General features: G+C 51.0%; 1 protein-coding gene across 11 annotated transcripts in view; it reads right to left on the bottom strand.

The window, feature by feature from the left end:
• Positions 1-10,034: 10,034 nt before the first annotated feature.
• Positions 10,035-21,958, bottom strand: part of RBPMS (RNA binding protein, mRNA processing factor) — a 173,630-nt gene continuing 161,706 nt past the window's right edge. For 9 of the 11 annotated variants that reach the window (XM_041751315.1, XM_041751314.1, XM_041751320.1 and 6 more), the window contains 3 exons: positions 15,727-15,830; positions 12,969-13,045; positions 10,035-10,252 (listed from right to left, as the gene is read on the bottom strand). Coding sequence is in view for 2 of the 11 variants with exons in the window: in XM_041751318.1 (XP_041607252.1) it covers positions 15,816-15,830 (15 nt within the window). In the remaining 9 variants the exon portion in view is untranslated. The remainder of the gene's footprint in view (positions 10,253-12,968; positions 13,046-15,726; positions 15,831-21,958) is intronic. The other 2 variants (XM_041751317.1, XM_041751322.1) reach the window with 1 other exon arrangement.

Below are 21,958 nucleotides of genomic sequence, written 5' to 3'. Positions count from 1 at the left end.
GGAACTTTTAATGTCTAATGACATAAGACTAGTTTTCTTTAAAAAAAAAAAAGATTTAATTTATTTATTCATGAGAGACACAGAATGAGAGAGAGAGAGAGGCAGGCTCCATGCAGGGAGCCTGATGTGGGACTCAATCCTGGGTCTCCAGGATCACAATCTGGGCCGAAGGTAGTGCTAAACCGCTGAGCCACCCGGGCTGCCCCAAGACTAGTTTTCTTGTAAAAATTCTGAAGCTAGCTTATCTCTAAGTATGCCTACTTTTGGTCTATAAACACCATTCTGTTGTATTTCCCTGTTATATTAGGTATAGTTGACATAAAGCAGGAGTTTATTTTTTAAGATTTTATTTATTCATGAGAGACAGAGAGGGGGAGTGGCAGAAACACAGGCAGAGAAGCAGGCTCCCCACAAGGAGCCTGATAGGGGACTCGATCCCAGACCACAGGATCATGCCGAGCCAAAGACAGACACTCAGCTGCTGAGTGTACAGCATAATTATTTGACTTAAAATATATTAGGAAATGATAACCACAGTAAGTTTAGTTACCACCCATCATCTCATATAAAAAAATAGAAAATTTTATCCATATGGTGAGAACTCTTAGAATTTGCTCTTAATATATACCATATACATCTTTCATATATACCACAGAGCAGGGTTAACTATCATCATGCTGTACATTACATCCCAGTACTTACTTGGAACTGAAATTTGTTTTTTTTTTTTTTTTTTAAATTTTTTATTATTTATTTATGATAGTCATACAGAGAGAGAGAGAGGCAGAGACATAGGCAGAGGGAGAAGCAGGCTCCATGCACCGGGAGCCTGATGTGGGATTCGATCCCGGGTCTCCAGGATCGCGCCCTGGGCCAAAGGCAGGCGCCAAACCGCTGCGCCACCCAGGGATCCCGGAACTGAAATTTGTACCTTTTAACCACCTCTGTCCAATTTCCGCTGCCCCAAACCTGCCTTTGGTAACCACAAATGTGATCTCTTCTGTGAGTTTCCGGGTTTTTTTTTTGTTTTGTTTCCACTCATCTCTCTCTTTTTTTTTTTTCTTTTAAGATTTTATTTATTCATTCAGAGAGAGAGAGAGAGAGAGAGGCAGAGACACAGGCAGAGGGAGAAGCAGGCTCCATGCAGGGAGCCGGATGTGGGACTCGATCCCAGGACTCCAGGGCCACGCCCTGGGCCGAAGGCAGGCACCAAATCGCTGAGTCATCCAGGGATCCCCTCCACTCATCTCTTAATAGACGTTTAAGTTATTTCCATAGGGATGCAGATAGCTGTTACACATACTGTTCTCTTTCACTTCAGCTATATTCCCAAAAGTGGAATTGCTAGATCACTTGGTAGTTCTACTTTTTTTTTTTTTTTTTTTTGAGAAACTTCCATGTTTTCTATAGTGGCTGTACCAGTTTCCAATCCCACCATTAGTGCACAAAGGTTCCCCTTCCACATCCTTGCCGGCATTTGTTCATTTTTTCTGATGCTAGCCATTCTATTAGCTAATAGTAATTTTAATTTGCATTCCCCTAATGATTAGTGATGTTTGAGCATCTTTTTCATGTGCCAGTTGGCCATTTGTATGTTTTCTTGAGAAAATACAGTTTTTAGGGATGCCTGGGTGCCTCAGCAGTTGAGCATCTGCCTTTGGCTCAGGGCGTGATCCTGGAGTCCCGGATCGAGTCTCTCATTAGGCTCCCTACATGGAGCCTGCTTCTCCCTCTGCCTATGTCTCTGTCTCTGTATCTATCTTTTAAAAAAAAAAAAAATACAGTTTTTAGTTGGATTTTTCTCTTTTTTTGCTGTTGTAGTTTAATATTTTTGAATGTTAACCTCGGGGATCCCTGGGTGGCTCCAGCGGTTTAGTGCCTGCCTTCGGCCCAGAGTGGGATCCTGGAGTCCTGGGATCAAGTCCTGTATCGGGCTCCCTGCAGGGAGCCTGCTTCTCCCTCTGCCTGTGTCTCTGCCTCTCTGTGTATCTCTCATGAAAAAATAAATAAAATCTTAAAAAAAACCAAAACTGCTTTTGCTGCATCCCATAAGTTTTGGTAGATTGGGTTTCCCTTTTGTTTGTCTCAAGATACTTTCTGATTTCTCATTTAATTTTTTTCTTTGATCCATTGTTTGTTCAGGAGAGTGTTCAATTTCCATGTATCTGTGGCTTTTCCAGTTTTCTCTTCTTTTCTTTTCTTTTCTTTTCTTTTCTTTTCTTTTCTTTTCTTTTCTTTTCTTTTCTTTCTTTTCTTTTCTTTTCTTTTCTTTTTTTTTCCAGTTTTCTTTTATTGATTTCTAGTTTCATACCATTGTGGTCAGAGAAGATAACTTAGCATGATTTCAGCCTTCTTAAATTTACTAAGACTTATTATTTGGCCTACCATGTGGTTTATCCTAGAAAATGTTACATGTATGCCTGAGATGAACGTGTAGCTTGCTATTGTCAGATAGAATGTTCTATATGTGGTTGTTGGGTCCATTTGGTTTATAAGTATTGTTCAGATCTGTTTTCTGTTGGTTCTCTGTCCGAATGATCCATTCATTGTCAAGAGTGGAGTGTTAAACCCCCAACTATTAATGTATTGCTCTTTATTTTACCTTTTAGCTGTTAGTTTTTGCTTTACATATTTGAGGGCTCTGATACTGGTGCATAAATATTTAAAAAATTTTTTTTTGAAGATTTCTTTTTATTCATGAGAGAGAGAGGCAAAGACACAGGCAGAGGGAGAAGCAGGCTCCATGCAGGGAGCCTGACACGGGACTCGATCCTGGGTCTCCAGGATCGTGTCCTGGGCTAGAAGGCAGGCGCCAAACCGCTGAGCCACCCAGGGATCCCCTGGTGCATAAATATTTACAGTTGTCATATGTTCTTGAAGGATTGACCCCCTTTATCATTATATATTGACCTTTGTATGTTTTTACCATTTGTATTTCAGGTTTATTTTGTCTGAGATATATGTAGCTACTCCTTTTTGGGGGGTTATCATTTCTTTGAAGTATCTTTTATCGTCCCTTCAATCTTAGTCTGTGTATGTCTTTAAGGCTAAAGTGAGTGTCTTGTAGGCAGCATTTCATTGGATCTTGTTTTTTAATACAGTCAAGGTGTTTTCTGTATTTCAATTTTTTGATTTTTAAAAAAAATTTATTCATGAGAGACACAGAGACACAGAAGGAGAATCAGGCTCCCTGCGGGGAGCTCAGTGCAGGACTCAATCCCAGGACCCTGGGATCATGACCTGAGCCGAAGGCAGATGCTCACCTGCTGAACCACCCAGGTGCCCCAAAAAACGTCCTCTAGTATTCTTTTTTTTTTTTTTTTGTCCTCTAGTATTCTTATGTGGGTTCCTTTGCGTGTAATTTCTTTTGCTGCTTTCAAAATTCTTTCTTTGATTTTTTAAAAAAGATTTTATTTATTCATGAGAGACACAGAGAGAGAGGCAGAGATACAGGCAGAGGGAGAAGCAGGCTCCATGTAAGGAGCCTGACATGGGACTTGATCCCGGGTCTCCAGGATCATGACCCGGGCTGCAGGCGGCACTAAACCGCTATGCCACTGGGGCTGCCCTCTTTCTTTGATTTTTAACATTTTTTTTTTTTTTAATATGTCTTGGTGTATCCCTATTTGGGTCCAACCCAATTGGGGCCTTTTCTTTTGGGCCTCAGGGTCTGAATGTCCCTTTTCTCTCCCACGTTTGGGAAGTCTTTTGCCAGTATTGCTTTACATATACTTTCTCCCTTTCTCTTCTGGAATTCTCATACTATGAGTATTGTTTCTTTTGATTGTCCAGTAAATCCCACAGGTTTTCTTAACTCTTTTTCATTCTTTTTTCATTTTGCAACTCTGACTGGATGATTTTTTAATCCCCAGGTTGCTGATTCCTCTACTTTTGAAACTCTTTATTAAAATTTTTTAGTGCAAAAAAATAAAATAAAATTTTTCAGTGCAGTCATTGTATTTTCAGCCCTCGAATTTTTTTTTTAGTGGTTTCTATTTCTTTGTTGAACTTCTCATTTTGTTCATTTATTGTTTTTTGACGTCTGTGTAATTCACTAAACCTGAAAAGGATTATTTTGAATTCTTTGACAAAGGTCATAGATCTCCTATTCTTTCAGACTGTGCATGTTTACTTTAGCAGAGACATTCATCTGTGAGCTTACTTTGGGTTTCTGAAGCTGTCTGCTAGTAACATCATTGGGCAGGTAGGGTTTGCTATCAGGTCTGTATTTTGATGAAGCCACTGCCCAAGTTCCGAGGTCAGGGGTTGGGGGGGGGGTAGGTATTACTGGCTGAGAGCAGTTGGATAGGACTACTGGCTTGGTTCCTTGCCAGAGTGAGTCTGTAGGGTGGACTCTCCAATTGCCTGGGTTCTCTGGTCAGGTTTTCTAGATGGTCAGGACTTGGTACCGTACTCAGTAGGTGGGGCTATGAATTAGCCTCTCTACCATGGTTGGGCAGCAGGACAGGCCTCAGGGCCTGCATGGCTCATTGTCTGGGTACCCATATCAGGCATGACTGTACATTGAATTCTCTGCTTAGTTAGAACCCATGACTTTGCGCTACACGTGGAGAGTATGTGTTCTGTTCAGGTGCTACCATAAGCAGGGCTGTTAGGTGACCCACGCAGCTCCCTGTATGCTCTGGTGAGGCTCCCTGGCTGGCGGGGCTGAAAGCCGTATTCAGCAGTGGGGGAGCTACGGGTCAGTCTCCCTGCCCAGGCTCAGCAGAACCAGCTTCAAGGTCAGTAAGACTTGCCTTGATCTAAGCCAACCCACATCCCAGGTTCTCTTGCTGAACAGGGCCACTGGCTTTGCTCTGCAGACTACTGAAGTCTTCCTGCCAGACTCTGCTTGAGCGTCTTGGGCTACGCCGCTCTCCAGATGTTCTGGCCAGGCTTTCTGGTCAGGCAGGGGCCTGAGCTATACTCCTTCCAGGGCTGGAAAACCTCTTCACTTGAGGACTAAAATCAGGCAGCTCTACACCCCACTGGGTTCCCTGGTCAGACTGGATCTCCTACTGACTTCTGCAGATGAACAAAGCCACTGGTTGGAGCTGCTGCTTGGGTGCTACGGGTCAGAACCCAGGCCACTGCGGTCTGAGTGCTGGCTCCTGCGAGTCCTTCCTGCCTTCTCTGTCATGGTCAGATTCCTAGTGGTCAAGCTCTGCAGATTCCCCTGAAATCCTGGTGCGGCCACACCAGAGTTGGGGCTCCTGAGAAGTGACCCACAATGTTGGGAAGCTTGATGGCCACCCTGGCTGTTCTTCCCACTGGAGGAGCTGTAGGCCAAGGGGGGCGGTGCAGTCAGTGAGTTGCTGCTCCTTTTATTCTACTGATAGGGTGTGTCTTGGTCTCTGTGGCACAGGAGGGTGCTTCAACCTCCCCTTGTGTTCCAGAATTTTCTCTGTAGTCTTGGCCTTGTATAGTTGTTCTTGTGAGGGGAGCAAAGTCAGGAATGACCTAGGTTGCCATTTTGGTGGTATCACCTGTCACCATCCTGTTGTATTGATTAGGTCTGGAAATGCATTTCTGACATCTCAAACGCTTCATCTGGTTTTGCAAGGAGAAGTACCTGAAGGCCGCCGTCAGATTCTCAGGTGAGCTACCCTGCTTCCAGGTATGTGCTATTAGTAGTTTCTAGCTAGGCCTGTGCTCCCCGGTATTGTAAACTGGCTTGTTGATTTCTTTTGTCTAAGCTCCTTTCAGAACTAAAGAGATTGAGATGTAGAGAAATGCAGTATTTTGCTAAATGGTCATGCTTGCAAATTCTGTAGCTTTACCTCATTTACTTGCATTTTTTAAAAAAAGATTTTATTTATTTATTCATGGGGGGCGGGGCAAGAGACACAGGCAGAGGGAGAAGCAGGCTCCATGCAGGGAGCCCAACGTGGGACTCGATCCCAGGTCTCCAGGATCAGGCCCTGGGCTGAAGGTGCCGCTAAACCGCTGAGCCACCTGGGCTGCCCAGTTGCTTTTTTTTAAATTTTTTTTAATTTATTTATGATAGGCACACAGTAAGAGAGAGAGAGAGGCAGAGACATAGTCAGAGGGAGAAGCAGGCTCCATGCACCGGGAGCCCGACGTGGGATTCGATCCCGGGTCTCCAGGATCGCGCCCCGGGCCAAAGGCAGGCGCTAAACCGCTGCGCCACCCAGGGATCCCTTTTTTTTTTTTTTTTTAATGTTATGCCTTGATCCCCTCTGCCCAGTATGTGGGAGAGAGATTTCTCTATCTGTTCTTGTGGTATCGGGATTGGGGCACCTGGTGACACACGGGGAGAGATACACCTTTGTGGGAAGTTGTGAGAGGGACCCAATTGTGTCACAACAAGAAGGCTTAACATAGCCACTAGAAATTCAAGTTCAAGGTGGAGTCCTGCTCTTGCCTCAGCCCATTTCTGCTGAGCCTGCTGGCCATCTAGAAGCAAGTGGGAGTGGGCATGGCTGGGTGATTTAAGATGTGAAGACAACCCGCAGTGCATTTTATTCTATAATTGATGACATTTGAGGCTTTTAGGGGATAGGGAAGAGGCAGGTTGCTGTGCCTGGGCAAAACGTAACGAACATACGGCTGCTGCTGTCAAACCCTAGATGACGGAGGGGCACCTGTTGCCCAAGCAGCAGAGGCCCAGCTGGAAGCAGCTGGCCCCCAGTGCGGGGGATACCCACCGTGTCCAGTCCGTGTTCATGGGGAGGGCACTATGAATACGCCGTCCGTGATTTGTTCGGTGAGCTGTTTGAAATCACCGGCAGACAACACATGTTCTGAGTGTGGGATGATGGCATTTGGATTTGTAAATTCCCCAGTTCCTACCAGCTAGTGATGATTTTCTGAGGCCGGAGGGTGAGACTCAGTGTCCCCTCTTCCTTGTAGCTGCTGATTAGAGGTTTCCTTTGCCAGGAAGATAGGGGGTTTTGTGAGGCTTTTCCAGATTGTTCTGAACAAGCCAGGACCAGCAGTCAATGGCGTAGCAAGGCAGGAGTGGCGCTGCGGGGACAGCAGTGACAGGCCGACCTGTCGTCAGCGTAGTGCTGTCCCTGGGGCTTCATGTAGGACATTATGTTCTTGCCCAGCGTGTCTTTTGTGAGCCCATCCTGAGCTTGTCCTGATAGGTGTTCTGTTGGAGCAGAGATCCCTAGGTCCTCTAGGAATCCCCTTTGCACTAACTGGACCTTGGAACGTGTCCCCTGGCCTGTCGTGGGAGTGTCGTGTTGAGTGAGTGCAAATTGTTTAATCTGTATGCCCTACTTGGGGCTCAGACTCAGAACCCAAGATGAGCACAGTGGGTTTTAGTGTAGGCGTCTTGAGGGCAGTTTCAGGTAATATCTCACCAGTAACAAGTACTATAGGGCCTTCTGAGGATGTTGGAAGTGTGTGGCAGCAAGAGAGGGTGCAGGGTTTAGAGCTGGAGCTTCAGGGCCCACGTGCCGCCGCTCTTCAGGCCTGTAGGAATGCCCTTTTCACCCAACTTTCATATGCCCCAATGTGGAGCACAGGGAAATCTGAACATACTCCTCGGGCTCAGCGTTCCCTGCTCAGAGCCCCCAGGAACAGCTAGCGGATTCGTCACCCCGAAACCGGCTGAGTAGATACGGAATTCACAGAGATGAGCCACACCTCCTCATGCTCAGTGTTCTTTATGCCACACAAGTCAGGACCCGAAGATGCCATGGGGTCCTAGGCTTTGGGTGAACCTCAGAGGTGAAGGCCGGGATCGCCCAGTTGGTCCAGCATCTGTGCGGTGAATCTGAAGCCCATGAATGATCACCTGGAAGCGTACCTTTCATTTTGCAAGTGTTAGGGTTCTTTTCCAAATTAATTTGTAGTTTTGTCTCAGAGATAGAAGGCATAGTATTCAATTTCAGGTGTCAGCTTTATAGCCAGCCCTGTGCTCACAAGTGGCCCAAGTGAACACGAAGGCAACCAGACAAAACTGAGGACTGAGTGGCTGTGTTCCAGGGTGACAGAGAATATGGATTTTCATACCGGTCAGTGAGGACATATTGATACTCCCACTACATCATCCATCCAGTGTGGCACGTGTGTGTCGCGATGGCCACCAGCAGAGCGCTGCCCGGGGCCCGGGGACACAGCTGGACAGTATGGACGTGCTGGTGCTGAGCTGCTGGCTGAGATGGCGCGTCTCAGAGCAGCACCTTTGGGGCCAGCTGCCCTCCGTTCCCAGACCACCCAGTGCCCCCCTGCCTGTGGTCATACTGATGCTCCAGGGCGTGCGCAGGCGGGACTGGGACCTGCTTCGGGTGGGTGGGCCCTCTGCGTCAGCGCCCACCAGACTACTGGAGAGGTACTCCTGGTTGTTGCGGTTACTCAGAATGGAGCACTGTGGGTTCCTCCGCCCCTGGGCTGGGGGGGGCGGCCGAAGTGGTGGCTAAATGGGTCTATGAGTCACTGGCCTCAGGCTGTCCCTGCTTTGCCTTGCCACTTAAATGACCCTTCAGAGAACGCTCGAAGGCTTCGCAGGCTGACGTGGGTGCAAGGTCTGTTGGGTGTGATAAAAGGCATCTAGGAGGGAGTGGACCTACCTGGAGATCCTCCTCCGGGCCCTAGGACATCAGTGGGTCACCGCGTGCCCCCAGCCGAGCAGTGGCAGAGGCTGCTCTCTGGCTGTCCCATCCCATCCCCTTTCCTCAGGCCTTCTGGCCTTAGCTTTGTCAGCACCGAGAATGGGAAAGAACCTGCTGGGCTGCAGGGTGAGAGGCTCTTGCTTGATCTTGCAGAAAATAATTGGCCAAGCAATGGTGTGACAGTTGGAAAAAGCACTTTATTTTTAAAAATGACAATAGAAAAGTACCTTTAAACAGTTTATAAAAGTATAGTAGGCTGTGTGGCAGTGTGTTTTCCTTAGAAACAAGAGTAGAGAAGTCTCCCTGGGAGCCGTGTGGTGTGGAAGGCATAAGCAGGCTTTGAAGGGGGCCCCCCTCGCTGCCCCAAGTGTCCCCCCCCCCCCAGCTCTTTTGTTGTCTCTTTTGTAAGGACCTTTAGAAGCTGCTTGATCTCTTTGTTTCTAGTGGAAGATAGCCAGCTCCCCACCCCAGAACCAACCATGTCATGGTTCAAACACGGAAGTCTTCAGCCCAGCAGGAGAATAAGCCAGCCAGCCAACTGATGAGCTCCATCAGCAGATGAAAATTCTTAGGTCATTTTATTTTTACACAGGCTCTTCCATCACAAGGTGGGGGGGGGCGGGGGGCGGAGACTGAGCTGTCACCGACTCTGGGAAGGCATCCGCTTCCAGCACCAGACTGGTTTTGAAGTGAGCTGAACAGTGTTCCCTGCAAAGGCCCGGGGGCCGCGCCCTCTCTCTTCGGCCGGCGCAGTGGGTGGTGTCTCTGTGGGCGCACAGCCTTCGAGAGAGCGCTGTGACGAGGCTTCATCTGGTGTGGTGCTGCCGCAAGCCAGGACCAGCAGCTCAGTTCAACCAAGGTTTTGAAAAATCACTTGGGCGATAGGAGCTGCCTGTAGCAGCCAGCTAGCTGTGTACGTGTGTGCCTCCCCTGGGGGAGGTGTGCGCAGGTGCATCTCACACGCAGGGTGAGCCAGTGGCAGGATAACTCACCTTAGACCATAGCAAAACCCACCCAGGCAGTTTGCATGGGCTCCTCGGGAGCTGCCAGGGCTAACGGTGCACATGGATCTGGAGCGCGAACCGATGAAAGGCTCGTCTAGCTATCAGCGTGTCATCGTGGGAACAGCTCCTGCGGAGTGTCCTCTTAGACCTGGAGGTGCATACCCAGCCGGGCCGCAGGTCGCCTGCTCCTAACCTCTGACACGGCTTTCTTACATTACCCCGGATCCGGCCAGGCAGGCGGACTGCCGGATGTTCACCATACGATTCCAGAAATTTCGTAATATTTAAAGACCTGCTTTGAACATGCATCTTGGAGGAGAAAAAATAGATATTTTTAATTACAAGCATTCAAAAGTCAAGCACAAAAACTGTGATCCAAACCAGTGTAAGATCATCCATCCTCTCATACTTAAAATGTTTGGTATAAAAATACTCACTCTCTTGGTTTATTGTTGACATCTTTTATGTTTTGTTTGAAAAGATCTCCAAACTGTACAGAAATGTCAGACCATGCGTTCACAAATAACACACTATTTCTTAAAATTATACAGTGTAAAAGAGTAAAACATTTTTATTATATTTTTTCTTCGAGAAAAACAGATGTGTGATAGAGGCTGTGGCAAAGTCTTGAAGGGACCAAAACTGGGCAAGGTGTTTTCAAGCCTGAAACAGAAAGAGAACGTGTGAGGGGAGAGCTCACCTCCCGGGGAGCGGCTGGGAGCTTCCCTAACCCAGCAGGACGCGTGGACGCCCATAGGACGCACCAACTGACCCTCCAGAGACCCCTCCTGGGAGCAGGGTTCTCACCGTGGACATATGGGAAGTGTATGTATTTCTTTCTCGCCACAGACGTTTCAAGAGCTGCTTCCTGGCATCTGCAAGGAAGTGCTCACGTGTGTTTTGCTTGGTGGCAAACAAAACAAGCCTCTGACTCCTCCCTGAGATTTTTCCTGCCACGTGCACGGTCCCAGTGTGGTTCTACGGTTTTCCTAACTTCCATCAAGGCTGTACAGTGAACCTCTACTGTTCCTCTGTCCCTGTTTTCCTGCCGTCTTACCAACACAACACGCTGGACTCATAAAGGTGTGGAAAGGTCTTGGCAGGAGTAACGGCAGGCACTAGAATTCTGTGCAGGGCAGTGCTTATTTGGGCGCGGGAGGAAGCTATGAAGACAGCGTTAGTAACACCCATCTAACTATCCCATGTGAGCCTTATTTGGGACGACGTGTATTTAGCCATGAATCCCGAGGTGAGACACCTCCCGCGAACAGTCCGGAACATCACAAACGGGACGATGCTGGGAAATCCTCCTCCTAAACCAGGCCTGCGCTAGTGCTATGACCCGCTACACCGTGGCACAGCCTGTGAGCAGGCGCAGCAGAAAGATCGGACCACGAGTCGGAAGATTCAGTATCATCACCACAAACCTATGGTTCGTGGAACACTCTGCCTTGGGAGAAACTGAGGTGCGCTTTCGAGCACAGGATCTGGACATTCAGAGTCTCACCTGTGACGTCAGTGACACTTAACCGGTCCCTTGAGCTTGTTGCCACTATTCGCTAGCTCATCAGTTTAACTCTGCTGCTCCTAGCGAGGCCCAGCCGGAGTGCCCCGGGGTGGGAGACGCGCTCCCGGGTCAAGGTGAGGGAGGCCCGGTGCACACAGCACCCCGGTGACCCCCGCCCGCCTCACTCTCAGCAGAGCTCTCTGAAATGCCAGGACAGAGATTCCGCCTGGGAATCTCCCCTCGGACTGTGTTGCCTCCCCCTGGTGCCCGGCTAAGGACAGGGTCCTGGTCAGCCTGGCAGGTGCCCCGGACCCATGCACAGCGCATCCATCCCGGGCAGGTGCCACACAGCCGAGATGCTCTGAGCGGGGTTGGGCCAGGGGCCCACTCTTGAGCAGCATCTTTTTGCTGCACCTGGACTCAGACCCAGCAGGACGTGGGGAGTGGCAGGGCCGGGGCTCTGGGCGTTGTCTCGGGCTGGCGCAGCCCACCCTCCCGTCGAACCCAGGCCCCATCGGTCCCTCAGACGCCTGAGCTGCTGCCCTTGAACTGCCAAAGAAGCCTCCACCCTGGTGCCCCCAGGAAACTCACTGCCACGCGGAGGCCACAAGCCACCTGCCTCCACCACCCGGGCTTGTCGGGCCCTGAACGACAAGCCCCACATCGCCCAAACCGGGCCACAGCCAGCAGCGCGAGCTGGGTGCCAACTGCAGGAGCTGGGCTCCGAGGACCCGCAGCCCCTGCGGCTGCTCCCAGTCGGGCACAGGTCATGGGACGGGCTCGGCGGCCTCAGGCTCTGGGACCGCGGGGCCCCGTGTGGGGACACAGAGGAGAAGGGGCTGGCCGCTGTGAGGGCCCCTGCCCGCGGGCTCAGGGGGGACGCAGTCCCTGTGTCACTCCCCCCCCCCCCCCCCCCCAGGCATCTGCTCTCTTCCTGGGGCAGGCAAACGTCGCTACCCGGGTCCTTCTGGCTCCACAGCCAGTTCCCGGACAGTCGTCCCTGTGCCTATCAGCTCTGCCCCAGCCATTTCGGCTGGGACCCCAAAGGCACAACAGTCTAAACCCTGGCTCACACCTGCCCTTCCCACGGCTCCAGCCCTCCCGCAGCCCCCGGTGACGCGGACACAGCCCGCTCCCTCAGGTGACACTTCCCGCCAGGCACCTCTGGCCCCATCTTGGGCTCACCTCGCCCAAGGTGGACTCACCTAATCCGAGTCTTCACTTTGCTGTGGCAGCAAGAGGACAAAGACTCTGAAAACACCTGCCGCTGCCCGCACCCCGCCCCCGCCCCCCCCCCCCCGAGACCCAGATCCCTAACACATCCCTCCAGGCCCTTGGCGGCTTGGTCATGATCCACTTTCGCTGCGATGCCGGTACATACCCTTCCTCCTCCTGTTCCTGCAAACCCTGAGCCCCAGCCAAGAGTCCTCCCCGGCCAGGCCACCATTTGGGTTTCCCAAGGAGTATCTTGGACGACTTTTGTCCCTCACGCTACATTCTCCAGCCCAGACACAGTCCCTTGCGTGTAGCAGAAATTCCGACACCTGCACCCTGCTGCACCCTGGGGCAGTAACGGAAATGGGGGCCACGGACAGCCCGGGGCACGTGGCACCGAGGCTCGGTTCCATAGTCTGAATAAGGCCCCTGGCTGAGCCTGGGACACCCTCAGCAGCCCCCCTGACCTCTCAGTACCCTGTCCCCTTCCCTGGACTCCAGAGCAGGGAGCAAGGTGCATGGGGCTGGCCAACTGTGACTGATCAGAAAGGCTTTGAAGTGGAAACTGTGGAGAGAGGAGTGGAGAGAGAAGGGGGGATGAGAGCGGACGGTTTCCCGAGATTTGCCGTAACTGCGCTCTGTAGATAGAACTCTCACATGGGAAAAGAATGCGTCCACATGGCCATAGAGGTTCCCAGACTGAACAGAAGGTCAGAATGTGGCTATTTCAGTCCCTGTAAACAAGGAAGGGGTTTAGTTAAGAACGGAGTTCAAACCTTGGAATGTATTAACAAGGACATTTTAAACAGAATACAGAGACATCCGGGAACACACAGCACCGTGGGGGTGGGGTGGAGGGTGGGGAGGGTGGGGGGCTCCGTTCGTAGATCGGCTCCTCCTCACAGCCTTTCCTGACGGCGATGGACGGACAGACCGGGGAACACAGATATAAAAACAGCTAGTCGGAGGTAGGTCACAACCATCCCGCTGGAGACCATGGACACTGTCGCTGTCTGAAAGGATATTCTACGATTCTAAAACATGTCAGTTGTCCTTGATCAAAAAGATCAGCCTGTGGCCCTGGGGACTGGGCACAGCTCCTGCTGCGTCTGGGGCGGGAACCCTGCCAGGCCTGGCCGGTCTTTTCTCACTCAGCTCCGGCAGGAAGAAAGTCCTGTTTCCCCCATCCTACTCCATACACTTGACCTGTTTACTAGTATAGTCATTTATACCCAAGTCAGATAAGGAATATTCCCCTCTCCTCAGCTCCCAATACACACGTAACATACAGTTTTCATATTATGCCTGTTAGCTTGATCTTTTTAAAAATCAAATACCGATATTAATTTGTAATAAAAGGCCTACTTAACAGTTTAAAAGGTTCACAGGCAAGAATCTCCAGGGGAACAGTCTTCTGTAGTTGGAAACTGCTCCCCCCTGTTCTATGTACACACCCCCACCTGCCCCTTCATGTGCGTGCCCATTGGCCCCAGATGCTAGCACAGCACTGGCAGCAGGCCACTGCCCTGCGTGGGTTCCAGCTCCCACTCCTGGCCAGAGAAGGCTCGGCCTTCTCACAGTCCAGGCCCATGTCCACCCTCCAGGGGCAGGCCAGAAGCAGTGCTGAGAGTAGGCCTCCTCCAAACCCATTCCTGTACCCCACGGATGGCCCCAGAAGTGGTGAGCCCCAAGCTGGGCATGGCTAGTGCCAAGGTGCCCGCCATCTTGTCTGGCCCATGCTGACCGGCCACTTGTAACCAGATTCTCAACTGCCCCAAGTCCCAAGGTTGGCCCCTACCCCTTTTTTGCTCCAGGTCCCCAGGCCATTGTCTAAATGAAGTCACCGCGTGCTCTAGCTGCTACTGCTTCCTGACTGGACTCATCTGCATTTGCCCTGGATTACTGATGTTTGGGTCAATTTATTACATTAAAAAAAATCCTTATTCTAACCTGCTTCCAAAAAATTATATGGGTAGCTTTCAACTGGTATTTTTTTTTATTTTTAAAAGATTTTATTTATTCATGAGAGACACACAGGGAGAGGCAGAGACAGAGGGAGAAGCAGGCTCCCTTCACAGAGCTTGATACAGGGACTCGATCCGGGGACTCTGGGGCCACAACCTGAGCCAAAGGCAGATGCTCAACCACTGAGCCAGCCAGGCGTCCCCCTAATTGGCCTTTAAAAAAAAAAAAAAGATCTTATTTACTTATTTGACAGAGAGCGAGTGAGTGCACACACAAGCAGGTGGAGGGAGAGGGAGACTGACCTGGGGCTCAGTCCCAGGACCCTGGGACCCTGACACCTGAGCTGCAGACACATGCCCAACTGACTGAGTGCCCAGGTGCCACTTAATTGGTCTTTAAAGTGTGCCAGAGGGGGAAGAGAAAAAAAACAAAATCTTGTCCCTTAAGAAGTTTTACCAGGGGACGCCTGGGTGGCTCAGCGGTTGAGCATCTGTCTTTGGCTCAGGGCGTGAGCAAGAAATTACCGAAGTCCCAAAAATGTGGTAATGACCTCCTTGGCTAGATCTGCCTGGTTCTCTGTCCTTAGCAGGAATCTTGCCCTCTGACTCATCTTTTCTTCATAGGCCCCTTAGGGATGAAATTCGCCACCTTATTTGGGCCGAGACCTAACCACTATGGGCCTGCCCTTGGCACTCCGGTCGTTCCAGGCCAAGTTTTCCAGAGAGACTGGAAGCCCCTCTGTGTGGCAGCCCGCAGGCTGGTCACCTGTAGTAGTAAGACTATGCTTACTACTACAAGCTGGTGGACTAACCAAAGAGATGAACAAATCACCAAAACAATACCCAGCAGGAGGGCCCAGGGTCTGGAGGAATTCAGTGAGAACCCTGCCTCATTCGGCTACGCTCAAGGGTAACCATGCTTATTCCAAGAGGCTTGTGAAGATGTCTGCATCATCGAGACACAGCTAAGGTATGTGCAGTACTACTGGATTGGCAAGTCAGGAGGAATATACATACTGCATCTAAAAGATTCTCACCAAAACAGTTAATTTCCAAAAAAGGCTGACGGGTTCAAAGGGGAAAGTGTCATGTATGTGTAAGTTCCTGTCCGTGGAGTAGTCCTTTGGGTGCTGCGGCACGAGCAGGTAGGTACTGGGCCATGTGCTCTGAGGGCCTGCAGAGCCCCCAGCCCTCCCCGGACACCCTGACCTCAGCAGCACGCGGTGGCTGGAGGAGGTAAGGAGGAGCAAGCCCCGGACTCCGGCAGTCTCACCTAGAGCGCCCCCTGGAGTCATCGGGGAGGCGCTAACAGCTAGACAGCTGGGCCCCAGCCCCAGAGGCGGAGGACTTCCTCCCACGGGATGCTGGTGGGACGTCCCTACCTACATCATGGTGCCCTGGTGCCCTGCCCAGAGCGCAGAGGGCCTGCTGGGCCTCTGACTGGAACTCACCAGCACGCTCCAGTTTTGCAGAACAGCTCGAGAACAGTAGCCACCACTGAAGATTGCATTAATACCCACAAGACAGATTGCAGCCACCATCACACACCTGGAACCTGGGATGGAGAAAGAAATCGCCCATTAACAGCATGCAGGAATTTCCAACCCCCAGGGCCAGTCTGCTGCTGGGGTTCCCTGGGTCCCAAAGGGCAGCCTGTTCTGCGAGCAAAGAACAGAGACTCAATGGCAAAGGGACCAAGGCCTCCCCTGCAGAGCTAAGGACAAGTGCCCCGGGCACAAAGCAGTCCATGGGGACCACGAGCCTAGGGCCTGGTTGACAGGAAGGACCCTGGCTGCAGAGTGTGGCTCCCACGGGCTCCCTGGCCCCGGGGCAGGTAAGGGTCGGGGTCGGGGTCGGGAAGGGTATCTGGAGAAAAGGGGGCTGTGCGAGATGCCAAGCCGTCTTCACTCGGTCACCCGAGTAGGCGTGAGTCGGTCATTGGGGCAGGGTTGCATAAGAGGAGGCCACCTGGCCAACGAGGCAAGGCAGCCGTGCAGAGTTCCAAGGGCTGGATCCCCCGGGCTGTTTGAAAGTCCTGTCGAGGAAAGGCACAAGACCTGAAGCCGCCCCCAAAAGAGGAAAAGCCCCAAACCTAACACCTCCAGGAGGTGCCTCCCACCACAGTAACAACTTTGGTAAGCGCAAGGCCACAAAAGCAATTATCTGGGAGGATCCTGTGCTGTCACATGCACCCACGAGCTAAACTTTGCTCCAACCACCTTCTGGAAAACAAAAACTAAAAGGAACATCTGTGACGAAATCCTATTCCCTAGGGTCTGAGAATTTTGAAATATGAAGATGCTGAGACCCAGCAAATCATGAATTTTTTATATTCTTTTGCAGGCACGACTGCCTCTGAGCCAGCTGGTTTTCATGAGAACTCCCAGAGCCAAGGAGGGAAACCTTCGTCCCTGCACATGCCTGCCAGTGGCCCTGGGCCCTATGGACATCTCTTCTAGGTGTAGCCCCGGCCGTGCTGCTCTGCTGCCTGCAGACAGGGTCACGGACTCGGGCATGTGGGGCTGTGTGAACAGGAGACCACAGGGTGCTCTGCGAACCCCGAGGTCCCCAGAGGCCCCACTGGTCTGCTGGTATGGGACGATGCCCCCTGGGGTTCAGCAGGGAGGCTAGGCCTGAGTTCAAACCCTCTGCCGGGATTATGGGTGAGGCTGAAGGCAAGACCGCCTGCCTAGGACATCTCTGTTCTCAGAATTAAAGAAAAAGAAAGTTTCTCCCAGGTTTTCATTTTAAAAACATCAAAGGATGAGTACATGTAATCCTATTTTCCTAGTAAAAGTTGGGTCATTTGAGGGCAGGAAAAGAAATAATTGTCTTTGCAATAAAACTTGTCAGCTCACCCAACTTCTCCCCATCCCACCCACTCCTGCCAAGAGCCCTTGGGGATGGGAGCGCCCACCATGCGCCTTCCTGGGATGGCCAGGCCAGTGCGGCACGTCCCACCCATATGGCCACATCCCTCCAGACTGGGCTGAACCCCTTTGGGATGACTCAAGACCAGTGGATGAAGAGCATGGGGACTGTGTGGCACCCACCCTGGGTCCTGGGAGCAGGGGGCATGGTCACCGGGCTGCTCTTTGCTGGTGACAGCAGCAGCAGCACCTGTCTGCGCACCAGGGCGTCCCCCATGAGATGACTCCCCAAACTACAGAAAACACAGAGGCAAGTCCGAACATGTTCATCTTTAACCTTATAGCGAGCACACAGGCCTTCTGAACTTCCCTTTCCAGCCAGTTGCATGGGGTGTGGGGTGGGGCAGAGGGAAGGCGCTCAGACCCCACAGCCTGGTCTTCATACTTGGCCACCCTCTTCTACTTCTTCCAGGGACCGGCTAGCAGTTCTCCTGGTGCATCAGCTCGGGGATCTCGAAGGCTCCCCGCCAGACCCACAGAAAACATGACAGGCAAATCCCAGCCTGGACGGCCCTGGGGGGTCCCATACCAGTGTGCTTGTGTGGCCAGCAGGTGTCTGTTGTGTTTCACCCAAGGAGCGTGGAGGGCACAAGAGTGGCTGCAAGAGGTGCCCCCCACAGTGCTGACACGGTGCAGGTGTCGGGCCCCTCCCCACCTTTACAACTCATCCAGGAGCCTAACGGACCAGGGCTCAGGGAATCCGAACTGGGGCTTGTGGCTCGGCTCTGGGGAAACCTGATAGGTGCTCCTGAGGAAGCATCAGCACCCAGGGTGAAGCTGTGCTGGCTGCCTGGGCGCGCTGTGCTCCCCTAGCGCCTCGCCCAGTCTAGGCCTGCTGCACCGCAAGTTTGTTTACTGTGACTTGGCAAAGGGGAAGGCAAGACGATGACTGGAGAACTTCAATTATCCTCTAAGCTCGAGAGGGAGTCTGTTCTGAAAAAGGAAGCCCATACGAATCTGGGAAGCTTTGGGTTTCTGCTTGAATGGGAGGTGCCAAGTTGATGCCGACCCCTCTGCTCCCCCATGTCACACATGTCACAAGAAGCTCCTGCTGGCCCCTAACACCTAACCCACCTACCTTGCTTTGCTCTTTTTCCCTTAGCGCTTCTCACTGCCCTACCTCTCATGTTTTATTATCCATATTCTCCCTGTTATAGACAAGGCTTTTTGTCTGCTTTTCTTACTCTTGTATCCTTAGCAGCCAAGACAGTCTCTTGCTGATGTTCATGGGATAGACGGTGCCAATGAACTTGAGACACAGAGACTGTGGTTAACAGGAAACCAGGAGTGGCAATTCAGGTGCAAGCACTGCCCAGGCTTTTGTTTTGTTTTGTTTTGTTTTAAGATTTTATTTATTTGAGAGCGAGCCAGTGAGAGAATACACGTGGATAAGGGCAGAAGGAGAAGGAAGCTCCTGGTTGAGCAGGGAGCTCGATGTGGGGCTCAATCCCAGGACCCTGGGGTCATGATCTGAGCCGAAGGCAGAAGCTTAATTGACTAAGCCACCAGGCGCCCCTCTCAGGGCCTTTCTAAGGAGAAGGCAGGGGTGCCTGCAGGAGGACCACCATCTGAGCTCCCAGCTCTGCCTGACATCCAGCATGAGGGGGTCCCCGAAAAATGGCTGTACCCCAAGGCCCTTGTATTCATAGCCAGAGACAGACGAGGCTGTTCCCGCCCAAATCAAAACATGGGGAATACATGGCTTTACATTCCGGCCTTATTATCTCCTGCTGTGTCCTTCTCCCATTCGGTGACGCTGTTAACTGCATGTGCTTATAACTGCTGTTGCAGTCTTGGTCCATGGCCAGGGAAATTTTCGGAGTTCTTAAAGAACGTCCTCCCATGTCAACCCTTGCTAACTTTTTTAAATTTAACTACATTTGGATACCCAACAAGGAAGGCTGTGTAACTCTCATTCCCTGTAAACAGTTACTAGAAACTTGCTCATGCTTTCCTGTTTTCCACGCGTCTGGGAAATGGATCATTTTCAACGATTATCATGTAATCTGGGGTTGTCTGCCCCCTGGCAGGACTGTTAGCAAAACTCCAGTGATACACAGAGCTTGTAGCCAGACTAAACACCATCAAGCAAGATGCTGAACAAATTAAAACTCCAATGACACCCACCCCTCTGATGGTCTTACTTATGCCACTGGTGATGGTAAATATACCCACACTCCCACCTGACTCTGGGGCTTTCCTCACAGGCTCATTCTGTGAAGGTAGGATGCATCCTGAGTGGTAGGCTCTTTGTCTTAAAATGTGTATCCATGACTCCCACCCATAGAACTGGAGTTTTAGGGGCACAGGCCTGGTCTGCACATTTCTGTATTTAGCAACAGCAGACACATGATATAGTTTTATTTAAAGAATAAAGAGCTTGCTGACTTTTCTAATCTAGTCACTGATTTCCCAATAGGAGTTCAAAGTGAGTAAATGAAAATCCCCTGGAGGGCCCCAAGGAAACCGGCCCCAGACTATTCAGAATTCGGATGGGTGGCACCCCAGAGCTCCACATGTTGGAAGGGACGGCCAGTCTGGATCTGCGTATGGGTCATCATGTCAGACACCAGACAGCACTCCTGTTCTTGTCTTCTATCCAGGTGCCATCTTTCCAGAGAGGAAGGAAACCCCCCAACAATGAACAGAGGAAGGCCACGCCACGTGAGCTGGTGATGCCACTGGTGGCACCTAACGTACATTTGGCCTTTTTGCACTAAAGTGTTTTGTTTGTTTGTTTTAATTCGTGAAAGACAGGGGGGGGGGGCAGAGACTTAGAGGGAAAAGCACACTCCTTGCAGGGAGCCTGATGTGGGACTCAATCGTTGGACCCCAGGATCATGACCTGAGCCGAAGGCAGATGCTCAACCACTGAACCACCCAGGCGTCCCTGCACTAAACTGTTTATTATTTCACCAGAACCACTGTTCTCAATTCTGATTTACATTTCCCTAGGATTACATAGCCTGGATCATTAGCTCAAGGACCTGATCCAAGAGACTAGAAGGAGCCAGAGTAATGGATCCACACTTGAACTGGTCTAAATTCAGGCAGGACGGAGACTACAGTCATCCATCCTCCTGCCTAGCTACCCCTCCTCTGCTTCCTCCAGACCCCGAGCAAGGAGTCTGGCTCATGGCTCAAGTTGCGCTCAGAACAAGTGGTGCATCTACAGGAGGTGTTCCATCTGCATGGGATCCTACAGCTTCACAAGCCACACTTCGGAAGGGGGAAACTGCTACCCCTCCTTTGGTAGCCAGGGTTGCCTCTAGTCCCTGGTGGATAGGTCTGTGGGGAAGGAAGGATGATCTGGAACAACTTAGAGAGCAGATATAAACAAAGCGCAGGATCTGACTGGCTGGAACCATGCAACTGCTTAATGATCATGCCTTCTTTTAGGCCTATGTAAATGCTTAAAAAAAAAAAATCCTTCCTTAGGCCCTATGCCACCACCATCTTCGGTCAAGTGAGACTGCCAAATTTGGAGGTCTTCTCTCATCTTACCCAACTTTCCTATACCATTTGATACTGCTGAACCCAGCAGCTCACCACTGCCCTTCAGGCTCCAGCCCTCACCTACTCCTCCGGGCACCGTGCCTTCTCCACAGGCTGCTCGTCCTCTGCGGACTCTTTACGTCTAGGTGAGCCTCAAGGCTGTGTCCCACTCACTGCTCTTCCACTTTCATCAACTTTCTCAGCTACCCCCTTATGCCAAGTGCCTAGATCTACCTGCATCAACTCTTCTATGAGCTTCAGAATATCCCACTTACCCAATCCTAAGTACCTTGGGGTGAACACCACCAGCCTCTGGAAACAGAAGCACACTGTTGTGGGAGGCAGAGGGCATCGACCATTCTCCCAGTTCTTCCCCCATGAATGGTCTGAAACTGTTCCCCCATTTAAGCTGAGCCTAAGTCAACCAGAGGCCAGTTTTCCCCATATACCTCCTTCAAAAGATCAGCATCAGGTAGAGGCAGGCACATAACTCTGCATGACCTCTCTAGCATTTCTAAAGGGATGAAGGTCTGGTCCCTCCCTATTCTCATTTCTCTTCCTGTCTTGTGAAGGAATGATATAAACCAAGAGAAGATCGTAGGAGCAGAACACCTCAAAGACTTTCCACCACATTAGAGTTCAGAGTAACAGAGCTTTCTTTGTATTTAACAGAAATCCAGTCAAGATACTGAATTAAGAAGGCATTTAGAATTTTACGCATATTATACATTTATAGAAAAAAGATTCACTCAGTGGTTCCCTGAAGCAAGGTTAAGTCTAAAATCAAATGGTGCAGAGATGCCAATGTAGCATATTGTTTCCTTTGAGATGAGAAAGTCTAAGGAAAGCCTGCTAGAAACGGCGCTCTGTCGGCCTTCAATTGAAGGATTAGGGGGCTACACAGATCAGAGCTTACCTAAAGTTCTAATGTGTTCGCACGCAGGAAGTTAATTCTGCTAAATGGCTAGGACTCCCGTGACACTGCCCCCGCCCCCCCACGTGTGCTGGCGGGTGCTGTCCGCCTGGAGCCAGAGGACGGTGGCAGTTTCATGCTGGCTGCACCTGACACGGAAGCTGGCACTAGCTGCTGATTTAGGAAGTGTAAGACCACGATCTGGGGTCTCAAGTTAGACTTGGACAGAGCACTATCCCCTGCTTCTCCCTTAGTCCCAGGTGACAATCTCCGTGGAGCGATGCACCACCTCAGAGGAGTTCCTCAAGTGACAGGCAGTGACGGGACACGGGCCGCCCACATCCT

Source organism: Vulpes lagopus, chromosome 4 (assembly GCF_018345385.1).
Source record: "Vulpes lagopus strain Blue_001 chromosome 4, ASM1834538v1, whole genome shotgun sequence".
Classification (NCBI taxonomy): Eukaryota; Metazoa; Chordata; class Mammalia; order Carnivora; family Canidae; genus Vulpes; species Vulpes lagopus.
Note: the sequence above shows the minus strand (reverse complement) of the source record. Positions and strands in the feature narration are given on the sequence as shown.